This window comes from Alligator sinensis, unplaced genomic scaffold (genome assembly GCF_000455745.1).
Source record: "Alligator sinensis unplaced genomic scaffold, ASM45574v1 scaffold216_1, whole genome shotgun sequence".
NCBI classification, from domain to species: Eukaryota; Metazoa; Chordata; order Crocodylia; family Alligatoridae; genus Alligator; species Alligator sinensis.
The window spans coordinates 2,755,797-2,776,504 of record NW_005841868.1 but is presented as its reverse complement, the minus strand read 5'-3'; the positions used below and the strand labels follow the sequence as shown (position 1 = coordinate 2,776,504).

At 45.2% G+C, this 20,708-nt stretch overlaps 1 protein-coding gene across 5 annotated transcripts in view; it reads left to right on the top strand.

Annotated features, from left to right (window-relative positions):
- The window catches only part of TPCN1 (two pore segment channel 1), a 65,622-nt gene that overhangs the window by 34,500 nt on the left and 10,414 nt on the right, over positions 1–20,708 (top strand). For 4 of the 5 annotated variants that reach the window (XM_006016848.3, XM_025193098.1, XM_025193102.1 and 1 more), the window contains 16 exons: positions 542–630; positions 2,776–2,810; positions 3,481–3,539; positions 4,300–4,399; positions 6,361–6,477; positions 7,106–7,230; positions 9,764–9,812; positions 10,019–10,082; positions 11,405–11,449; positions 13,068–13,124; positions 13,206–13,259; positions 14,417–14,489; positions 15,166–15,273; positions 17,204–17,275; positions 18,751–18,840; positions 19,343–19,458. In XM_006016848.3, coding sequence (XP_006016910.2) covers positions 542–630; positions 2,776–2,810; positions 3,481–3,539; positions 4,300–4,399; positions 6,361–6,477; positions 7,106–7,230; positions 9,764–9,812; positions 10,019–10,082; positions 11,405–11,449; positions 13,068–13,124; positions 13,206–13,259; positions 14,417–14,489; positions 15,166–15,273; positions 17,204–17,275; positions 18,751–18,840; positions 19,343–19,458 — 1,253 coding nt within the window. The remainder of the gene's footprint in view (positions 1–541; positions 631–2,775; positions 2,811–3,480; positions 3,540–4,299; positions 4,400–6,360; positions 6,478–7,105; positions 7,231–9,763; positions 9,813–10,018; positions 10,083–11,404; positions 11,450–13,067; positions 13,125–13,205; positions 13,260–14,416; positions 14,490–15,165; positions 15,274–17,203; positions 17,276–18,750; positions 18,841–19,342; positions 19,459–20,708) is intronic. The other variant, XM_014526271.2, reaches the window with a different exon arrangement.

Genomic DNA, 20,708 nt, shown 5'->3' with positions numbered 1-20,708 from the left:
ATGCACCTGTGATAGGGAATGTTGTGTACTCTAAAACTTGTATGCTGTGCTCATTCAGGGAGATCGTGTAAGAAGTGACTAGAGAGCCTAAAGGCTACCAAAGAAAGTAACATAATGGAAATAATTTTATTTGTAGTACCTGAAGACTAACTTTAGAGAAAAGAAATGTCTTGGAAAATTAATGTTACGGAGCCACGTAGCATTGTGCTGCTGCATGGGAGCCAGATCTCGGGAATGAATTTGACATACTCACTTCTTGAAGTTAACATAACTTGGATAGGATATATATGGATTCTAGGGATATGCAAACATGCTGGAAGAGTTATGGGGATAGAAACTTCGGAGGGGTCAGTCCAGCCCAACCTTGAACACATGCATCTTGTAGTAGCAGAGATGGTGAGAAGACAGTGTGCTGGTGCATCTGTATATTTTCCTGCCCATGCAGGATCGGTCCCCATACGTTTTTCTACTGCATATATGCAGATGCATGCATACAATATTTCACTGTTGACACATGGAGTAAATGTTTCCTCCTTTTCAGGAATCTACGACAGATCTTTCAGTCTCTCCCTCCTTTCATCGACATCCTTGCCCTCTTGCTTTTCTTCATGGTGATCTTTGGCATCTTGGGTAAGTTTCTTTCATGGTGGGTTAAGCTAAACACCTTCTTACAGTAATTTCCAACAGTTATTGGCAGTGTGCGACAAAAGAATTTAGCATGACAGGGTGGAAGGAAACTTGTGGCATTTCTGATGTTCAATGCCTTGTTAGCAGAACAGCCATTGTCTACGGTCAGGCAGTCTGTCCAAGCACTTGGCATGCCAAACAAGGGACCTGGTGGAATGACAAAAGATGGTTAGGCTTCTTGACTCTTTATACCACCATCTGGGAATGGCTGTGAAAATGGAGGAAGGTCTTCAGGGATATGGGCAGGCAGCTGATGTTTGTTTTGCTGCTTTGGGGATGGAGAATGGGGAAAAGGAAGATGAGAAGGAAGTAGAGACTCACAAAAGGGAAGAGAGAATGAATCTAATCAGAACGGAAAGCGTTGTCTGGTGAAAGGAAAAATGAAAGTGAAAAAAGGGGGTGGAATATAATCCAAGAAGAAGAAAATCCCCAGAGCCAAATCTTGCTCTGTTCTGAACTGGGGTCTTAGAGGTATGTGTGAAGTTGGAGAGAAGAGCATAGAGCAGGGCTGTACAAAATATGGCCCATGGGCCGGATCTGGCCCACCAAGGGATTTTCTCTGGCCTCCAGCAGGTCCCTCCGTCCCCCTGCGCCCAGGCATTTTGTGGGGGAGGGAGGGGGGACACAGCCCAGACCACATTGCATGCAGCCAGTCCTGCCACCCCTGGGCATGCAGTGGGACTGGGACAGCACAGCAACTGGACTGTTACTTGGCAGCCCTGGCAGTGGTGGTGGCTTCTTCCAGGTGCCACAGCCTCTGGACCTGGCCCTACTGCCCAGGTGCCCTGGCCCATCTGCCCTGGTGGGACCCGTGCAGACAGGACACTCAGCCAGGTGGCTGGGATGGTGCTGTGGGTGAGCGGGGAGTGGTGTCCAGGAGCGAGACAGGAAGAGGGAGGAGGGGCCTGGGGCACAACCACGATCTGCCTGCACACTGCTGCAGCAGTGATGGGTTCTGTGGTCGTGGGCATGTGGGGAGTGGATTGTGGCTTTGTTTTGGCCTGACCCTGCAGTGTCACCACCCCAGGATCCTGGCCCTGGATGCAGTTCCTCCCCTGCCCATAGCCCCATCCCATCCATCTGGCTCTAGGCCATGCCCATGCAGCTCCTGGCTGGTCTCTGTGAAGGCACCTCATGATTGCTGGGCAGCAACAGCAGGGCTGGGATAAGCCCCAGTTCTGTGGGTAGGGTAGGGATGTGCAGGGAGTAGATCGTGGCTCTGCCCCTGCTCAACACTGTCACTGCCCCACAATCCTGGGGTCTTCATGGAGACTAGCTGAGACCCGTATAGACAGGATACATAGCTGGGTGAACACAATGGGGCTGCGGGTGGGTGGGGAGCTGTGTCCGGGCCTGGGAGGCATCTTGAGGCAGTGACAGCGCGGGGCCAGGGCCTGGTGCAGTGCTGTGCTCTGCTCCCTGCATGCCGCTGCCTGTGGAACTGGTGCCCATTGCAGGGGCATGGGCAGAGGATTGTGGCTTTGCCCTGGCTCCAGCCCTGTGCTGTCACCACCCTGTGATCCAACCCCATGATCCTGCTGTCTCCTGCCTATCCTGCTCCTGAACACCACTCCACACCAGCCCACTGCCCCATTCCACATAAAGAGTTTTGGTGAGCAGTTGGGGGAGAGGGGCTGACCCAGCCAGTGACAGCTCACCAGAACTCCTTATGTGGCCCACGGGCCCAGATAATTGCCCACCCCAGTATAGGGTGTCATTTAGTTTTCCCAAATGAACTTCTTCCCTTCCCCTTTCCTCTTCCGAAGGTTCTCTTCACAAGATTCATCAGTGTCCGGGACTGCAGGCCTTATAATTTGAGTAAAGTCCTGTTGTTCACATTGGCAGTAATATCTGATCCTCCGCATTTAGCATAGATTTTACAAGATGTCAAGGTGATAAAGAATCAGACTTGCATAACATCATCCTCTCCGAAGCTGGTGTACACCAGCTATGCTGCATATAAATATGAAATAAAAGCAACGTCACCTAACTAGATGGCTTGAAGTTAGAGGATGCCTTCTTTGTTGCTTGGAATTAAATGGCATTTTTATTTTCCCTCCCTCCTTTCCTCTTCCTATTTTTCTCTAGGTTTTTATTTGTTTTCTCCTAACCACTCGGATCCTGTAAGTAACAAGAGATTTGTCAGTCTTAGATTTTAAGTTCCATTTGATCAGTTTTAAAGATCAAATCCAAACAGTCTGTTTTAGGATGTAGGTATACATTGGCTCCTGAATCATCATTTCTGGGAGGGCAGATCTTAATTGACTTTAGCAATAAAAAAGGGTTTAGACTTATCAGGTTTTTTACAGTTAGCTAAGGGTAAAACCTCATGGGAAGCAGTAAATAAAACAGAGTCAGGAAATTCCGAAGGGGTGCTACATTTATCACTCTCTCCTCCCTTGGTATTTCACAGTTCAAAGCAAACCATGGCTTCTGGCTGTCCTCTGGGAGGCAGATGGTTGGAATTGCAGCGAAAAATATAGGTGAACAAATAGTCTTGGAAAACTCCCCTTAAAAATCTTGTGGTTATAAGTTCCTGCTCAGCAAGTCTGATAGCAGGATGATAAGGAAATTGAGTAATTTATAAGAATGTGCAGGCAGGATTTAATTGTTTAATCCTTCACATAGAATTTCTCTACGTTTGGCTTTAGAAAAATCAGCAATTGCACATCAAGAGCACTGTCAGAGATCCAGGGAGTCTTAGAAGGGAAGTTGATTCACTGTGGAAGTGTAGCTTTCTTGATGCCAATATGGGGCTGGCTTGCATTTAGTTGTGAATTTATTGTCTTTCAGTATTTCAATACCTTAGAGAACAGCCTCGTGAATCTTTTTGTCCTTCTGACCACTTCAAAGTAAGTGTATGCCTGCTTTTATTGGGACTTTACTTTGCTCCCCAAATGAGTTTTGCACAGCAGAAAATTTATTTTTGAAATCTCGGTGTCTGCAGATGTGACACTTTCTTTTCTCAGCACAGAGTTAGCTATTGTGAGAGAAACCTGTACTTAAAGACACGACTATGCACTTCCCCCCCCGCTCCTTATCCCTGAGGAGCTGTTATTTTTCACCCGTAAGTCCGGTAAAGCCAATTTTTAGTATGACCTTGTTGTTGAAGCATAGTTCTAAGAAGGAAATCATAGTTGTTCCCCTTGGTCTGCTCCTATCATACTGTGCAGCTGTGGGGAAGTTGCTTCATATTTCTGTGCCTAACTTTTCCTATCTAGAAAATGGGGATAATGATACTTGTGAGCTGATGCCTATCTTCCAAGGGGGTTCTGATGTTTAATAATGATACAAGCTTCCATAGTTTTGTAGTAAGGGCTCTGTAGAACTGCAGTCCTGCTGTTGTTTAAAACACTTATTGTTTTAAACAAGCAGTAGATATGTTACAAATCTTTGCTGCCTGTTAGTTTTTTAGGTACAGCTAGTATATAGGTCTATAATCTGCATATTTGGTAAGCCACTGCATCCTGCAGAAAACTTTTAGGACATTGGGTTGCCTATATCTAAACAGAGTCTCTATGTACATAGGGCAGTCATCTAATCATGCGGAAATGCTGCATGAATACAAATATTGTAGGTGATGATGCATTGGCTTGTATCTTTTGGGGACAGTTTCCCTGATGTGATGATGCCATCTTACGCCCGAAATCCCTGGTCCTGTGTCTTCTTCATAGTGTATCTCTCCATTGAGCTCTATTTCATAATGAATTTGGTAAGTCTCTTCCAAAAGCCTCAACCTCCTTTTCTCTAGTTTGATCTTGCCGTGGGATTCTTCACTTTTTGCATTGTTTTCGTAGCAGGGTACTTGTTGGACTCTTTCATGCTAACAATTATTTACTGGGCTTAAAAAGGTTATACTTGTGACAAAGTGAATATTACTATCAGTCATAAAGAAGTTATTTTTGTAATCATTCATAAAAACTGTCCCAATATCCTTCAGTATCTTTCTTTTTTCAAGCTTTTTTCTATTAATAACCTGCCTGCAGTACTAGGTTCCCTCATCTTAATGTATCATGTTGTAAAAGTATTTTGCGCTCTTGGTCAATATGGGTGGACAGTTAGCAAAGAATTCTAAAGTTTAAATGGTTAAATTGAGTAATACTGATGAGAGTTTAATTGTAGCAGCTCTGGCATTATCTCTGTAATTTTTTGTGGAGGGGGGGAGGCATGCCATGCCTCTTGCTGCTCCACATCCTCTGGAGGGCTGCTGGGCTCTTCCTGGGGACACATACCCCTGGATCTGTGCGTGGGATGACATTAGGTTGCCGTTGCAGGCTGGGGCCGGTGGTGGCACTGGGCTGTTCCCAGCACTTGGAGCTCTCAGCCTGATGGTCGGGAAGAATGAGCCTGGTGCCACCGCCAGCCTCGGTCTGCAGCGGCAGTCTGCTGTCATCCTGTGCACAGATCTGGGGGCACTCACCCCCTGGGAAGAGCCTGACACATCCCCCAAGTCTGCAGCCCTCCTGGGGGGCATGGAGCAGCAAGAGGCATGTCCAACCCTGCTCCTGCACCCACTGACGGTTCCTGTTGCAGCTGGTGCCAGTCACTCCTGGGGCCGCTGCAGCGGGGGCTAGGGTGAGTGCAGACAAGCTCCGCTGCATTCCAGGCCACCTGGGGCTCCCCTTGCTGTCACTCCCCCCAGCCCCTGCTGCAGCAGCCCCGGGAGCAGCCAACACCAGCTGCCTGCATCATGGCACAACGCAGCCCAGGAGCTGGGGTAAGGGGGCACAGGCAGAGCATGGTGCAGCCCCAGGAACAGCACCCCGGCCCCTTCTCTAGTCCCAGCCTCACTCCCTCCCTTCCTCACCACCTGGGAACATATCTCTGTTAGGGCTATCCCAAGCTTTGGTAGCTGATTCGGCAGCCGAATCTCCAGATCCGAATTGGCCAAGTCGGATCAGGACAGTGATTCGAATCACTGTCCCTAAAAATCATCAGAATCGAATACTTGCTGCTTAGCACAGGCCTAGTAAGCAACCCTATACAGCAGCTATACTGTTAGGCCTCTTTACTGGGTGCTTGTATGCCTATGTACTACACATTAATTGTAATACGTAGGAACAGTAACTCTGTAGCCTTGGAGTGCAATCAGTCTGTTAATTTTGCAGATGTGCCCGAAAGCTTGCAAAGAACATTTTCCAACTATTTGGTCTAATACAAGATATCACATTTACCCAAAGAACCTTGTCTGCTGATGGGTACTGATGACATTCATATCTTAAACCAGTCTCACCTGATGTAAAGTCCTATGCAGAGGTTTGGTTTGTGTGGGGACCTATTTGACAGCTTCTCTTGAAAGTATAAAAGCAGAAAATATACCTTTCTCCCCTGCTTTCCTGAGTCTGCTACCCTGAAATGATCATGCACTCCACATGTCGTTTGAAATTATGCACAGTTTTGTAGAGTTAGTCACACAATGACTCAGTAGTTATAAGAAATGTGTAGCCAAATACTTATGCACCAATTGGAAAATTTAACTCTGGTTCTATTAATTCTGTGGTGTCCAGCTATCTTAGAAACCCCCAAGTCCACTGTCTCTCACACTGGCACAGCAGAATTTCTTCTGCTAGCAGCTTTTGTGCCTGTGTCTATGTGTGGTGTTCATTGCTGCATGCCTAGCAGGACATGTTCTAAAGATCAAAGCTTGACTTTCACCTTGTCTCATCTCTCTAGCTTCTGGCTGTCGTGTTTGACACATTCAATGATATTGAAAAGAAGAAGTTCAAGTCCCTGCTGCTGCACAAACGCACAGCCATCCAGCATGCCTACCGTCTGCTCATCACCAAACAGGTATGGGGGCTTTCTCTGTAGGAATAATGTAGTCTACACCACTAGAAAGAGGTTGATGATACCATCCTTAAGAGCATCAGAGGATTTGTAGTGTTTAAAAAGAGCTTATGACAGAGCCTACTGTGATCAGAAACTTGAGCTAAGTAGACATAGAATGGCTAAGTGACAAGTGAAGTGGCGGGGGGGGTTAAGCATACAGATATCTTGCCGGGTGTAACCAGCAAGGAAAAAGAATGATTTTTAGCCTAGTGAAGAGATTGATAACAGAGAGTAAAGAGATTAATTTAAATGTGGGAAACTTACCTGTATTAGGCTGTGGAAAATTCCTGAAACAAGCCATGAAAAGCATAGTGCCTTGGGACTTTTGGCTGGACACAACATGACAGAGAATGATCCTGTGATGGCCAGTGTCCATAATCCCAGGAGAATTTACCAACCTGGGCTAATCTGAGTACACTAAAATAAAAGCTTGAGCGTGCCTGCTAACCGTGGTAGTAGTGACTTCTTATCCTGATGCTTAAATCCTGTCTAAAAATGAATCTAAGCGATAATTGCATGCCCTAGCTTATGTGCTCCTCAGCTTCCTCCTTCCTGATTCACTTATGGCAACCCTTTTCTTTGTTTGTAGAATCCATCTGGAATCTCATTCAAGCATTTGGAAGGGCTGTTACGATTTTACAAGCCTCGAATGTGTGCCAGAGATCGTTATCTCACTTTCAAAGCACTGAATCAAAGCAATACACCTTTAGTCAGGTAGGAAAATACTGCTGTGTCCTGGATTCGTGGCACTGTGTGCCTGAACCATGCATTAGAGGGTTTGGTGTGGTTTCCTGAAGGAGATTCATCCAGAACAAAGGCTTAAATGCAGCTCCTGGGGTTGAGGAGCTTCTGACATCTTGGGGTGTTTGGAGGTGAACCTGTGCTTTAAAGGAGTTCTCAGATATGAGATTGCTCTGTTTTACATTCTGTTCATGAAGGGGTGGTTTACCCTTCTGTCTTTGTAGAGATACAGTGCTTTTTTTGTGGCAGCCACTAAACAGAGGTGAAAAACAGAGGCCCTTGGAATAGAGGAGTGGGAAAACTGGGAACTGCCTTAGACTTTGGAACGAGCGAAGAGTGGAGGGTTTCTGCATATGCAATGTAACCTCAGGCTCCCAGTCACCTAGCAAACATAAACAGTGGCTGGAGTTTCACTGACTAAAGCTCAACTCTCTTTGGTCCCCCAAAACCATAGAACTCTGCATTAATATTTGTGTAATTACTGGTGAATCCATGTCAGGTTGCAGTTAACTCCAAGCAAAATATAAAGGGGTGAAAGAACTTGGATGATAGAAACAAGAAAACCTGAAGGGGAGCAGGGGGGCAGAGTCAAGCTCAAAGTGAAAACGTAGGCTGACATTTGTGTGGTGAATTTGACTTCTCCATGAAGCCAAGCTCCTGGAAGAAATGAGTCTGGATGTCTGGTAAAAGGGGTTGAGTCCCAAGGGTCTGCATCTTAAAGGTGTCTACATGCCTGTTTTTCACCTACGTCCTTTTAAATCTGATCTGGAGACTGTTCACGGGGTCCCTTTTATGACATGCATTTATAAGTAAAAAAGTCCTATGGGCCAGATCTTCCCTGTGCTTAAGTGTGATCCTATTTCATGCTGCTAGGGTTCCTGAAAAACTGTTGACACCAAAGGTGGGTGGTCCTCCTCCTCAATGCTTTTTTGTAAATAGTTTTAAGGCTTAGATGAGTCTGTTACCAAAAATGATGCATTAATAGATTTTTCAGGGACTTGAGCAGGGTGCAGTAAGACTGCAGTTGGGCATTGTTCCAAGTCTACTCAAGTGCCTAATAGATGGAGTAGAATCTGGCCCCCTTCCAGCTTTATTTTTATTCAAAAGTTGAAACAATATTTTAAAAACAAATGAAGCAGGAGAGGAGCTGTTGACAAATGACAAGTTAAGATGGTTGTCTTGGATGGTCTAAGTCCTATGGCTTGAGTGGCATTTTATAATATGATAATTAGGTTATCGATCACCCTGTCGGTTGGTTGTGAGGCTTATGCAGACCCTTTACATTGGTGACATTTTAATTTATTGATTTACGTTGCAGTATCATGCAAGAATACAAGTAAGCACAATTTCTGTATCAAAGATCTTCAAGCTGGGGGTGAAACAATCCCAGCACCAGTATAGACTGCGGGCTGACTGGCTGGGCAGCAGCTCTGCAGAAAAGGACCTGGGGGTTACAGTGGATGATAAGCTGAATATGAGCCAACAGTGTGCCCTTGTTGCAAAGAAGGCTAACGTCCTACCGGGCTGCGTTTGTAGGTGTGTTGCTAGCAGGTCAAGGGAAGTGATTATTCCCCTCTCTTCAGCACTGGTGAGGCCACATTTGGAGTACTGCGTTCAGTTTTGGGTCCCCCACTACAGAAAGGATGTGGACAAGGTGGAAAGAGTCCCAGTGGAGAGCAACAAAAATGGTGAGGGGGCTGGGGCACATGAATTCTGAGGAGAGGCTGAGGGAACTGGGTTAATTTAGTCTACAGAAGAGAAGACTGAGGCGGGATTTGATAGCAACCTTCAACTACCTGAATGGGGGTTTGAAAGAGGATGGAGCTAGACTGTACTCAGTGGTGGCAGATGACAAAACAAGGAGCAATGGTCTCAAGTTGCAGCAAGAATGGTTTAGATTAGATATTAGATAGAATTTTGCTCACTAGGAGGGTAGTAAAGCACCAAGATAGTCCACCACCTCTCTGGGTAACCTTTCTGTCCTTGGAGGCTTTCAAAAAAACCCAGCTAGACAAAGCTTTGGCTGGGATGATCTAGTTGGGGATAGTCCTGCTTTGAGCAGGGGGGTGGACTAGATGATTTTCTGAGGTCTCTTCCAACCCTAATTTTCTATGATTTCTATTCTATGAAAGAAAGGCCTTCTGAGATCTTTGGCAAAACCCCATAGAAGTCAATGGGACCAGTGTTTCACCATCAGTGTCTTTGAGGCCTGTTGCAGAAACTTGGTAGTTGTAATAGTTCCTAAGGAGTACTTGCACTTGGGAAACCCTCATGCAAACAATGGATGAGATGGATGTTGATCTTCAGCCATGGGAGCCAGTAACAAGATAAAATTTCAGAAGAACTTCACTGGAAAAATCTGTCATTGAATACATTCCCTTGCTCACAGTCACGTGCTGTGTACAGACATTCAGTGTATGCGAATAGTAAACAGTCACTGCTTTGACTGCAAAATCTGAGTCTCAGAACTTTTGATCTGATTCATCTTTTTATCATTTTCTTGCAGTCTAAAGGATTTTTACAATTTCTATGAAGTTGTTGGCTTAAAATGGAAGGTAAGTGTTAAATGGAGGGATAGATGGAAAGCAGCCAAAGGGAAGAAGGTGGGAGGAAAACATAGATACTGTAGAAAGAGAGAGAAGAGATGTCAGTAGAGGACATATCTCCTTCCCTTGCTCCGTTTTCTTATGGATGTAATATTTTTGTAGATTGAGGGATCTCTCTGCACACCTCCTGCTGATCCTGTCTGTTCCACTTGTAGGCAAAACGAAATCGTGAACACTGGTTTGATGAGCTTCCACGGACAGCCTTCCTTATTTTTAAAGGTAGCCTGCTGTTTTTAAATGTGGCATACATACAGAAGCCCTTTGAAAGAACATTTTCTTTGTATGCTACTACAGGCATATGTATGGCAACAGACAAAATGCTCCTGATAAATAGCCATGACAGGCAGAGTAACAAGTTTCCAATGTGCTCAAAGGCTATAGTATGCTGACCTGTTAGAAATGGAGTTCCATGAATATTCTCGGTGAACTGACCTAAAAACAACTTGTAAACTAAAGGAAGTCTTGTAGTCTGCTACAAAATTTTTGCCAAATTTTGATCCCACCCAAAGCTTGAGTCATTTTCTATCACAGTTTGCCAAGGAGTTCAGCTCAGGCTTCCTGATTTGATGGGACTTGCAGACACTCTGAGGTTCAAGTTTAACAGCAGCTGTCTGCAGGGTAGATTTTGTAGCCTCAGGGGAACTAGGTCTTTATAGTCACAGAGTAGATAGTGTTTGCAGAGCATGTACAACTGATCTAAGATGCGATGTCAGATTCATCTAGCCCCATGGGCCAAATAAGTGGCATAAGGCTGGTCACTGGGCCACATCAGACTCCCCCACATGCCTGATCCAATGCAGGCAATATCCACTGCAGGTGGGACAGCCTAGGACCAGTCCCAAGCAGGTACTGCCAGCTGTGCACATCCCGGGCACTACGCATGGCAATAGTCTGATGCAGCACCAGGAGCCAGATTATGGGGCTCCACAGGCTAGATCTGACTTGTGAGTCATATGTTTGACATCCCTGCTCTGAGAGAAGTTATAATAGAGCCCAGAAATATTTTTGTTTGTAATCTGCCCTACATATGTCACTGTTGTACACCTGACCAGTTGTGCCCACACACACACACACACTATAGTTTGTGTGTGTGTAAATAAAAAAAATAAACTGAATGAGTAGATTTATTTTAAAACTTTGTAGATTAGTGGGGAACACAGGTCCCTGGTTTGAACCAGTGGAGGTGGAGGTTAGGCAGCTACTGTCCACGTTCCTCATGCAGCCATATGTTTTGAACTGTGTGCTAGTTCAATGATGTGGGCAAAGGCAGGACACCAGTAGGGTAAGAATGGCCAGTTCCCTGGCACATGAGTTATAGATCAAGATTTGAAATTGAGGCCCAAAAAGTGAAAGGTGGGTAATGGCACTAGAGCCTTTTGTGCTCCCATACTAAGGAGTGGTATGGAAAATAAGCCTAATTAGCTTCCAGGGAGAAATTAGCCTTTTAAAGGGGTGGATGCTCCTAGGCTTGGAGGAGATGGCACATTTGATATGTTTCTGTTTTTATGAAAAAAATCTACTTGTTTCCCTTTTCTATACAGGCATTAACATTCTGGTGAAATCCCAAGCATTCCAGTATGCCATGTGTGAGTATGAAAGTCCAATTCCTTTGACTCCATCTGCTGTGCTTTCTTCATTCTTTGGGTCAGAGACTCTTTGTTATATGTTTGTACAGTGCCAAGTGCAATGGGACTCAGTCTCTGATTGAAGCCACAAAACAAGTAATTCCTGTTTGTTTGTCATCTGGGAGGATGGCAGTTATGAATTTGCAACCAACCCAAAAGCAGTTTTGATTATCAGGTGTTGAATCCTGCCCTGGCCAAATTCTCATAAGAAATACTTCTTAGTCTGCTTATGGGACTAGTTTCCAAGGAAGGCAACTAGTGAATAATGCTTTGGTGGAGAAGGTGCACAGTCACTTTTGTTTACAGGCTTTCGGCTTTGATTCTGTTGCTGAGGGATGTTGCTGCAAGGGAGTGACTTAGCACTCAGCAGTCCTGTGCTGTACTGCATTTGGAAAATGCTAGTGAGCTTGCATTGCAGGGGAGGCTGATTCTGCTGCTCTGCTTTTCTGTGGAGGATAGAATGTTCCACTCCTGGTTCTGGTGTTACATTAAACTTCCTTCATTCTGAATTGCTTTTCTTCTGTAAGAGACGTGCCACTTTTGCTGAATCTGATGCTAGAATGAAGGGATGGAGAGAGAGCCTACATCTTGGACTCTCTGTATATGATCCTTTAGTAACACGTGGTACAAAATGGTGTGGGAGAGGCTGGAGATGGTACTCTATCCACCCTATGCTACTGATGACAAGATATCAACATAGTCTGAAGCAATCCTTCAGATGTGGAAAGAGGATTATATACAGGAATTATCAGGGTGAAGTAGGAGATAATTTACCAGGGAGAATGTTGGCCTGGCAACTCTAATACTTTTTCTAATACTAATACTGAGATTCAGCAACTCTAATACTTTTTCTCCTAAAGAACCCTAAGCATTTTATGGAAATAGTTAAAGTATTACATGTTTTATAGGCTAGAAAACTTCTATGCGTAGAACTCAGTGATGTTTATTAACTGAGTTGGGAGTACAGCTCAGATCTTTTGACCCCTCCTCCATTCTATATCCTAACCTCTAGATCAGTGGTTTTCAAACTGTTGTCCAACCTGGGGTTCTGTGGTAAGTCATCTGGGGTTCCTTAAGGAGACTGAGGGTAGCAGATGGGTGGGCTTGGAGGCAGTGCATTGCCATTGCTGGGTCAGGTTGCCTGACTCAATGTCAGTCTTTAGGATAGGGGTCAGGGATTCCATAACAGAAGAAGTGATATGAGAGGATTCGGTGACTTTAGAAAGTTTGAAAACCACTACTCTAGATCCTACTCTCGGCGCACCTGCACAATGTGCTATGTTGCTGTACAGTGCGCTACAGTGACATAGTGATCACGAGTCTACACATGCTTGCCAGCTGCATCGCTGTAGCAGTGCACTCCCTGGGTATAGTGTGCTGCTACAACAAGATAGCAGCAAAATTACCCGTGCACCATGTGCACGGCGCAGTAATCACCTGTACTGTGCCACGCTTTAGTACTTCCAAAAGGAAGTACTAAAGCAATGTCACCATATGGCAATGTGTAGACGTACCCTCTATATAGAAAATTTATGTCCTATTAGCAATTTTACACTGCAGTGGCATTTTGTTTTTCCAGATACTGTGGTGGCAGTGAATGGGATCTGGATTTTAGTGGAGACATTCATGCTACAAGGTAGGAAATATTCAGCTCTTTTCTTGACTGCATCAATTTCTAATGAATTTGATCAACCCTCCTAAAAGATGCGTCTTGCAGGTGGGAACTTCCTCCCCAGAGATGTCCCATGGAGTTACATAGTGTTTCTCACAAGTAAGTTGCTGTACCCGGAACTGCATTTCACTTTTCTATAGCAACATAGGATACGTTTTTGTTTCTCTGCTTCTAATTTCAGTCATTTAAGAGATCAGAAGGTCTAATCTTCCGTAACCATTTTTCACAATGACTTTCAGCTTTGTCCACCATCTGGTGGTATTTTTTTGGTGGTGAAGAGGAAAGTTCTTGCAAAACTTATAACCCTTCTGCTGTGAGATGTAACTAGAAATACAGCTCTGTTTTAAGTTTTGCAAACATGCCCCTTCCCCAAACCCAAATACACATCTTGCTTTTCCCTTTTCATCCTAAATTAAACTTAGTGCTAGTGCATTATGCTGCTATGGAATTAATTGCTGATCTGAGTGGGTGCATCCTCTCTGTAGGTGGTGATTATTCTTTGCTGGTGCCTTTGAATAATTCCATTAATCAAATCTAAAGCCCTGAGCTGGTTAAACTGACACTCAAAGAGAACCCAATAAACATTTTGCTAATCTCTTACATTAACTGTGTGGGTAGATCTGGCTACAGTTCCCAATACTTCTTACAAGAGTTGAAGGCAGAGTGCCTTTCTGTCATTTTAATTTAAGGTATTGTTATGCTGACTCACTGCCCTGGGGTAATTGTAAAAGTTCCTGGATCACTGAAATATACAATCCTAAAACTGCTGTCACTCAAAGAGCTTTTACAAAAGGTCATCATGGCAGCAAATAAGAAGGTTGTCATTTCCCACTCGGGTTTCTGTGGCCCCCTGAACTCATTTGTATATTGCTGGATATGCTTCGTTGCATCAGAACAGAGAAAGGAGCCAGGAATGAGCATTTGCCATAAAGCTTCCCTAGGTGACTGACTAGTTTGCTCCTACCCAAAGGAATGATGCCCTGTGATTTGAATGTGTAGCCCACTATCAAGTTGGCCTCCGTGAAGCAGCAGTAGAGACAAATCGTCACAAACCTATGGGAGATACTTGGTGACCTGAAGGAAGAATATTGTCCTTTAGCATTACACTGAGAATAAGCAGGAGGAGGAGAATGGGAGTTTAATAAACCTATGATTGGCAAACCCATATGTTCATGCAGCAATTCATGTAGCAAGCCTTTAGTTTGGATTTGGTTATGAGGCTGATTGATTAAAGGCATGATGGTCCTGTTTTACAGTCTATGGGGTGGAGCTGCTTTTGAAAACCACTGGACTGGGACCCATTGAATATCTGTCCTCCGGATGGAATTTGTAAGTTTGCAACTAGTAAACAGTGAATGGGGGCTGGCCTTGGGGCATAAATCTCAAGGGTCCTGTGCTTTCTGGCACAGAATCCATGTTACTTAAGAACAGAGCATTAAAAGAGACCTCCTTGGGGACATCCAATCCAGTTCCCTACTGTTGCAGGCACCATATCATATGACCTCTTCCATAAACTTGCCAAGCTCCTTCTAAAAAGGAGTTAGAGTTTTTGTCCCCATGACTCTGGAGGCTGGTCTAGATATTTCTCTAACGGCTAGGAACATTCTTGTTATTTCCAGCCTAAATGTATTTATAGCCAGTTTAACAGTCTGTCTGGTGCCACAATTGTCTTTTACCTTAAATAGTTTTTCTCTACCCTGGTGTTTGTTCAGCATCATGGTGGCAATCTGATCCAGTGGCAAAGTTTGAATTGGTTTAATTAGATGAGCAAATCCAGTGAGAGAGTTTGAAATTGTAGGGCTTTGAGGTGCCAGTGAAACACACATTTTTTAACAATGTTGGATGTATTGATATAGAAAATTACATTTTCAGTAGCCAATCTGCTTGCAGTTACTGTGTCCTTTCCACCAGTCCCTATGGTTTCTACAGGGCTAAAGCACCACAAGCAGCCTTCTCCCTTGGAAGCTAGTAACTCCCTTGCTTTTCTCTCTCTCTCTTTCTTCAGCTTTGATTTTTTAGTCACCCTGTTTGCCTTTTTGGGTCTCCTGACACTGGCGTTTAACATGGAGCCATTCTACTTCATCGTGGTTCTGCGACCCATTCAGCTGCTTAGGTAAGACAGAGGGGCACAAAGAACAAATGGGCAATATATGCAATGCAATAGAGGTAGCCAAGGTTGTTATTGTTTTAGTGCAATCTGTTTATTGGCAGAAAACAATAGGGAGAATTGCAGGAGTTTGACCATGTCACAAAGGACCTTAACATTTCTGTAGGTGATACAATATCCCAAGTTATCAAAATTTAAAATTAATTTTGAAAGGCATCTGAAACCTCGTGCCCTAGGCTTAAGTCAGTTTCTTGGAGACAAGGGGATAAAACCTAATATAAGGGCAGGTTATCCCTGCTGTGGGGTTCTTACAGCTTTGAAATGCCTGGTGCTGGCCATTATCAGATACAGTATAGTGAATCAGGTGTAGCTCTGATGTTTTCTAGTCTGGCAGTTCGTCTGTGCAGAACACTAACTTCTGGAAATGCCAGTTGCAAGGGAAGCTGTTTTCTAGTACACTGACTGGTCTGGGTTCTACTCCAGTTTTGACATCTACAGCAAGTTTTGATCAAAACCTTTGATCTCTCTGTCTTAATGAAATGGGTTTGATCAAATCCACGTAATGAGAGTCTTGTGAAGATTTGTAAACATTTATATAGGACTTCAGGTATCCAGGTTGTAGCCGTATTGGTCTAGAGGAAAAGGCCATCGGGATTTGTAGTAGAGATGATATCTTTTATTAGACCAACAAGATTTTTGCAAAAAAAAATTATTTAATTGCAAGCTTTCGGGCACAAACACCCTTCATCAGGCATTGGAGAAAAGATTGTAAAAGTTCTCCTGGGTAGAAATGAAAGTTTATATATTTCATAGGATTTCACAGAGGAGTCAATAGATGGAAAACTCCTTTAAGCAGTCAGTTCATAGCTCACAGCAAGAAGCAACTGTGACCACCTGAATCCTGCTCCTGCCTTTGTTTCAAGGTAATTTGCATCACTACAGATCCTCACAGAAGGGGAGAGGCTCCATACCGGCTGTGGACTGACTGTTTTCCATCTATTGACTCCTCTGTGAAATGTTATGAAATATATAAACTTTCGTTTCTACCCAGGAGAACTTTTACAATCTTTTCTCCAATGCCTGATGAAGGGTGTTTGTGCCCGAAAGCTTGCAATTAAATACTTTTTTTTGCAAAAATCTTGTTGGTCTAATAAAAGATATCATCTCTATTACGAGTCCTGATTGCCTATATAGGACTTTGAGATCCTTAAATGGAGTTGCAATAGAAAGACAAACTATTTCTTTTGTAATGGTTGATGTGAGCATCAAAAATGAAATCAGTGTGAAGAGTGCAGCTTTCTTCTATCACCTTAGAGTGGGGAATAATTGAGACATTTTGTTTTCAGAAGAGTTTCAAGCCAGACTCTGATGTGTGTTTAATAATTTGGGATCTTGTGATTTAAAAGTGCAAGAATAATGATGTCGTGATGCTCTATAGACAAGATACGGTTTCTGACCTGAAGTCAAATCCTGAGCACCATTATTCGTATACATTGTCTTTACTTACGCCAGTAGTCTCTTTTCATGTAGATAGGCCCCAGTGTCTCACATGAGTAAACATGGCCTGGATCCAGGTTATGTGATCTTGCCTGTCAGTTCACCTTTAATGTGTCCAAAGACTCAGTATCACTCCTCTTTTGTTCCATCCCTGAAGAAAATAATCACTTTTCAAGTGCCAAACCATTTCAGTGTTTCCCTAGCTAAACTGCAGTGTGCAGTGTTTGGATTCAGTGTACTAGTTTGACTATTGTGATGCCTAATCTGAGAGTGGGAGATGGTCTGGCATGGCATAATTGGCATTCCAAAGGCGCCTCTCTCATGACCTTGTTTTGCTGCTATGAGCTGCTTATCTGTTTAGCTAAATTCAACACAATCATGAGAACACCAGGATGGAATTATTGTGTAAATGACTGCAAGGTTTTCATTACTGTTTCAGACTCTTCAAATTGAAGAAACGCTACAGAAATGTCCTGGACACCATTTTTGAGCTGTTTCCCCGTATGGCCAGGTACTGAACAACACACACAGGCTTGGGAAGAGGAGGACAGGACCTCAAAGAAGCCTCTACTAATGCTGACTCTGGCATGTCCAGTGTAACACATCCTGTGGCTAGGGTCCAGGCAGGAACCCCTCCCCACCCTTCTAGGGTACTCTGTGCAGCAGTTCACTAGCTCATAGGTACTGACTCTGCCATATGCCATAACATAGCCTTGATCTTGAGAGCAGTCAGTCTCTTCATCCTCTTACCCTGTTCTAATATAGCCAGATATTGCCTCCTGTACTAACTAGGGCTGCACGAAGCTTCAGTTATCAATTCTGTTTGGAGGAGATTCGGCCCGATTTTCTTTTCGGCAGCCAAATCTCCGAATCGAATCGGAGTAACCCATTAATCTCTCTGAATCGAATCGGCAGCCTCTGATTTGATTTGGAGAGATTCGATGATTCGGCCATAGACACAGCTTTATATGTTTTGGGCTTTTTTTTTCTACGTACCTCGAGGTACGAGGCACTGCTTGTGAATGCTGAGATGGTGGGCCGGATGGAGTGTCCCACTTGGCAGTGGAACTGGAAGTGGGCCAGAAGTACTGCCGGACCCCCCCACCCCAGCTCAATGACTGGTGCCTCCTGAGTTGGGGGGGGGAGGGGTGCCCAGAGTAGTCGTGTCCGTCCCCGTCCCCTCCACTGCCAGGCACACGGGACCCTGCTACGCTCCCGTGGGATGCTTCATCTGCCCTACCATCTCAGCATTCACGAGCCGCGCCTGGTACCTCGAGGTACATAGAAAAACATATAAAGCTGTGTCTATGCCTGAATCACTGATTCTCCGAATCGGAATTGAATCTTCAGATTTGGCCAAATCGCATTGGGACAGTAATTCGAATTGCTGTTCCCCGAATTGGGCCAAGTCTGAATTGAATACTGCCTGCTTCACACACCCCTACTAAGTACAGGAGAGACATCTAACTTGTCACAGTTATTGCAAAGTGATAAAGAATGCTCTTTCAACCCAGGAGAAAAAAGGAGCCGTTGTCAGTGTGCAACATCATTGTGAAACAGCATCGACACAATGTTCTATTCCTCTGCTGAACAGCTAGCTAGATATGCCACTGACTAGCTTTGTTTTGGGGAGCTGCTTTGGCATCATTACTGCCAGCCAAGTTAAAACAGAAAGTAGAAGAATATTTTGTGCTTCAGTAGAGAGAGCTTTGCTTCATAGAAAGAAATAAACTCTGTAAGGAAATAATTATTTTTTTTTAGCTTGTTAGATCTTCATTCTTGCATTGAGGAGCGGTATGCACTCCATGACTTGAGGCTTAAACTGAAGTAGACAAAACACTGCAAACAACGGTGGCAGGGAGGAAGTTTAGATTATTCAATACAGTTTTAGTAAATTTGCCGAACAGTCTGTTTGAGGAGATTGTATTTTTCCTCTGTCCCGGCAATGTGCTAACAAATGTATTTCTTTGTGTTCCTCTCCTCCAGCCTGGGGTTAACTCTGCTTATCTTCTACTACTGCTTTGCCATTGTAGGCATGGAATTTTTTGCAGGGGTTGTGTATCCAAACTGTTGCAAGTGAGTACCTAGCATCTACTGTCCTCTAAAGTTGCAATATTGATAATAAGAAGCAGTGCTTCTCATATCAATATCTTCTCTGGAAGAAAGAGCCTGGTGCCTGTTTATTTATATCTGAGTGGGTGATTTCAAATTTGGGTGCCCAGCTGAAAGGATATACCTTGAAAATCCATGGAAGCTCACATCTTCTCCAATTGAAAAACAATACTCTGCTCTTCATTTAGAGTCAGACTGGTAGTGATGGACAAAACTATACTTGCTATTACCTGAAGTATCTGGGCTGGGAGGACTTTTCCATAATAGTGTCCTAACAGAGTGCCCAGATAGCATTTAACTGTGCAGTGCCTTGGCCAGCAGTGTCACTTTTGGGGGGTGTTGTAGTGTTTTAGAGAGTGGTGGTCAAAGTAATGAGGCTTCTGAAATGGGCTGGTATCCATAAGCATCCATAACTGCATAGTTTTTCAGCTCCCCCCTCACTGTTTGTTCTGGCTTGGCTTATCAGCACAAGTACAGTGGCAGATTCCTATCGGTGGTTGAACCACACAGTTGGCAACAAGACAGTAGTGGAAGAAGGTTACTATTATCTCAATAACTTTGACAACGTCTTGAACAGCTTTGGTAAGAAACGTTTATATTTTTGGTGTTTTATGAAAGATTATATTTTACCAGACCCCTTGCATCTACTTCTGCCTAATGCAGAATGACACTGCATGAATTTGTAGCAAATGTAAGGTTGGGATTCTTAAATCAAGAGCCACTGCTTCATACAACTTACCTGTGCTTCTTCCTAGCCCTGAGAGTTCTACCAGTGCATGTCAGTTCTAACCCACAGCACCTTCCCAGTTCCAGCAACCTTCCCTCCACACTCACTTGTGCCAGTTTATCTGTGAAACCACTGCTCTTCCCACCTAACAGAGTTCTCTTAAGACAGGGGCGGGCAATTATTTCGGGCAGAGGGCTGCTTACCCAGTTTTGGCAGGCTGTCGAGGGCTGCATGGGTTGCCCCGCCCCTTGACAGGTGCCCTGACCCCTGATCACCATCATGGGACCAATGTCTTTGGTCCCAAGACATTGGGACATTGGTCCCATGTCCCAGGGCCAGTACCAGTGGGGCCCCAAAGTTGGGCACAGGCTGGCAGGGGTCTGTGGAGCCAGGCTGGGCTGCAGCAGCAGGGAGAGGGGGGAGCTGGCCCAGCTCCATAGAGCCCCTGCCAGCTGGGACCCTGTGCTCCTGCCACACTGCTCTGGGCCCTGCCAGCACTGGCCCCGGGACACTGGTGCAGGCCCCATGCTCCCCACTGGCTCCCCACCCACTCACTCTCAGTGCCCCCCAGCCCTGCAGTACAGGTGGGGGGCAGTGCACAGTCCTGACCCCCTGCTCGCCAGCAGGGAAAAAGCTGGTGCTGAGTGCAGGGAAAAGTGGCCCCTTGCCCACCCCCTTGGCACTCCCTGCGGCAGGCGCTTGCAGGGCTGTCCTGAGCAGGTACAGGCAGCCCCACGTGAGCTGCAAGCGGCTGCAGTGTGGGGCGCCAACCACGGAGCGAGTGAGGGGCCGCTTTTCCCCACACTCGGCACCAGCTTGTAACCCAGCCCTGCTGCCAGCCTGGGCTCTGAGCCAGCTCTGGGCTCACCCGTTGGGGCTGTGTGCAGCAGCAGCTGCAGTGCCCCTGCGTGCCTCATCGGCCAATGTTGGCTGCTGCTGCCTGCCTGGAGCTTGCGTTCTGGGCAGCCCACAGGCGGCGGTGACAAACGCTGCTCGGCACAGCAGCTCCGACGGGCAAGCCCAGAGCCGCTTGGGGGCTGGGTTACAAGGTGGCGCTGAGTGCAGGGGCGGGGAAAGAGGCCCCGTGCCCCCCATGCCCGGGGCC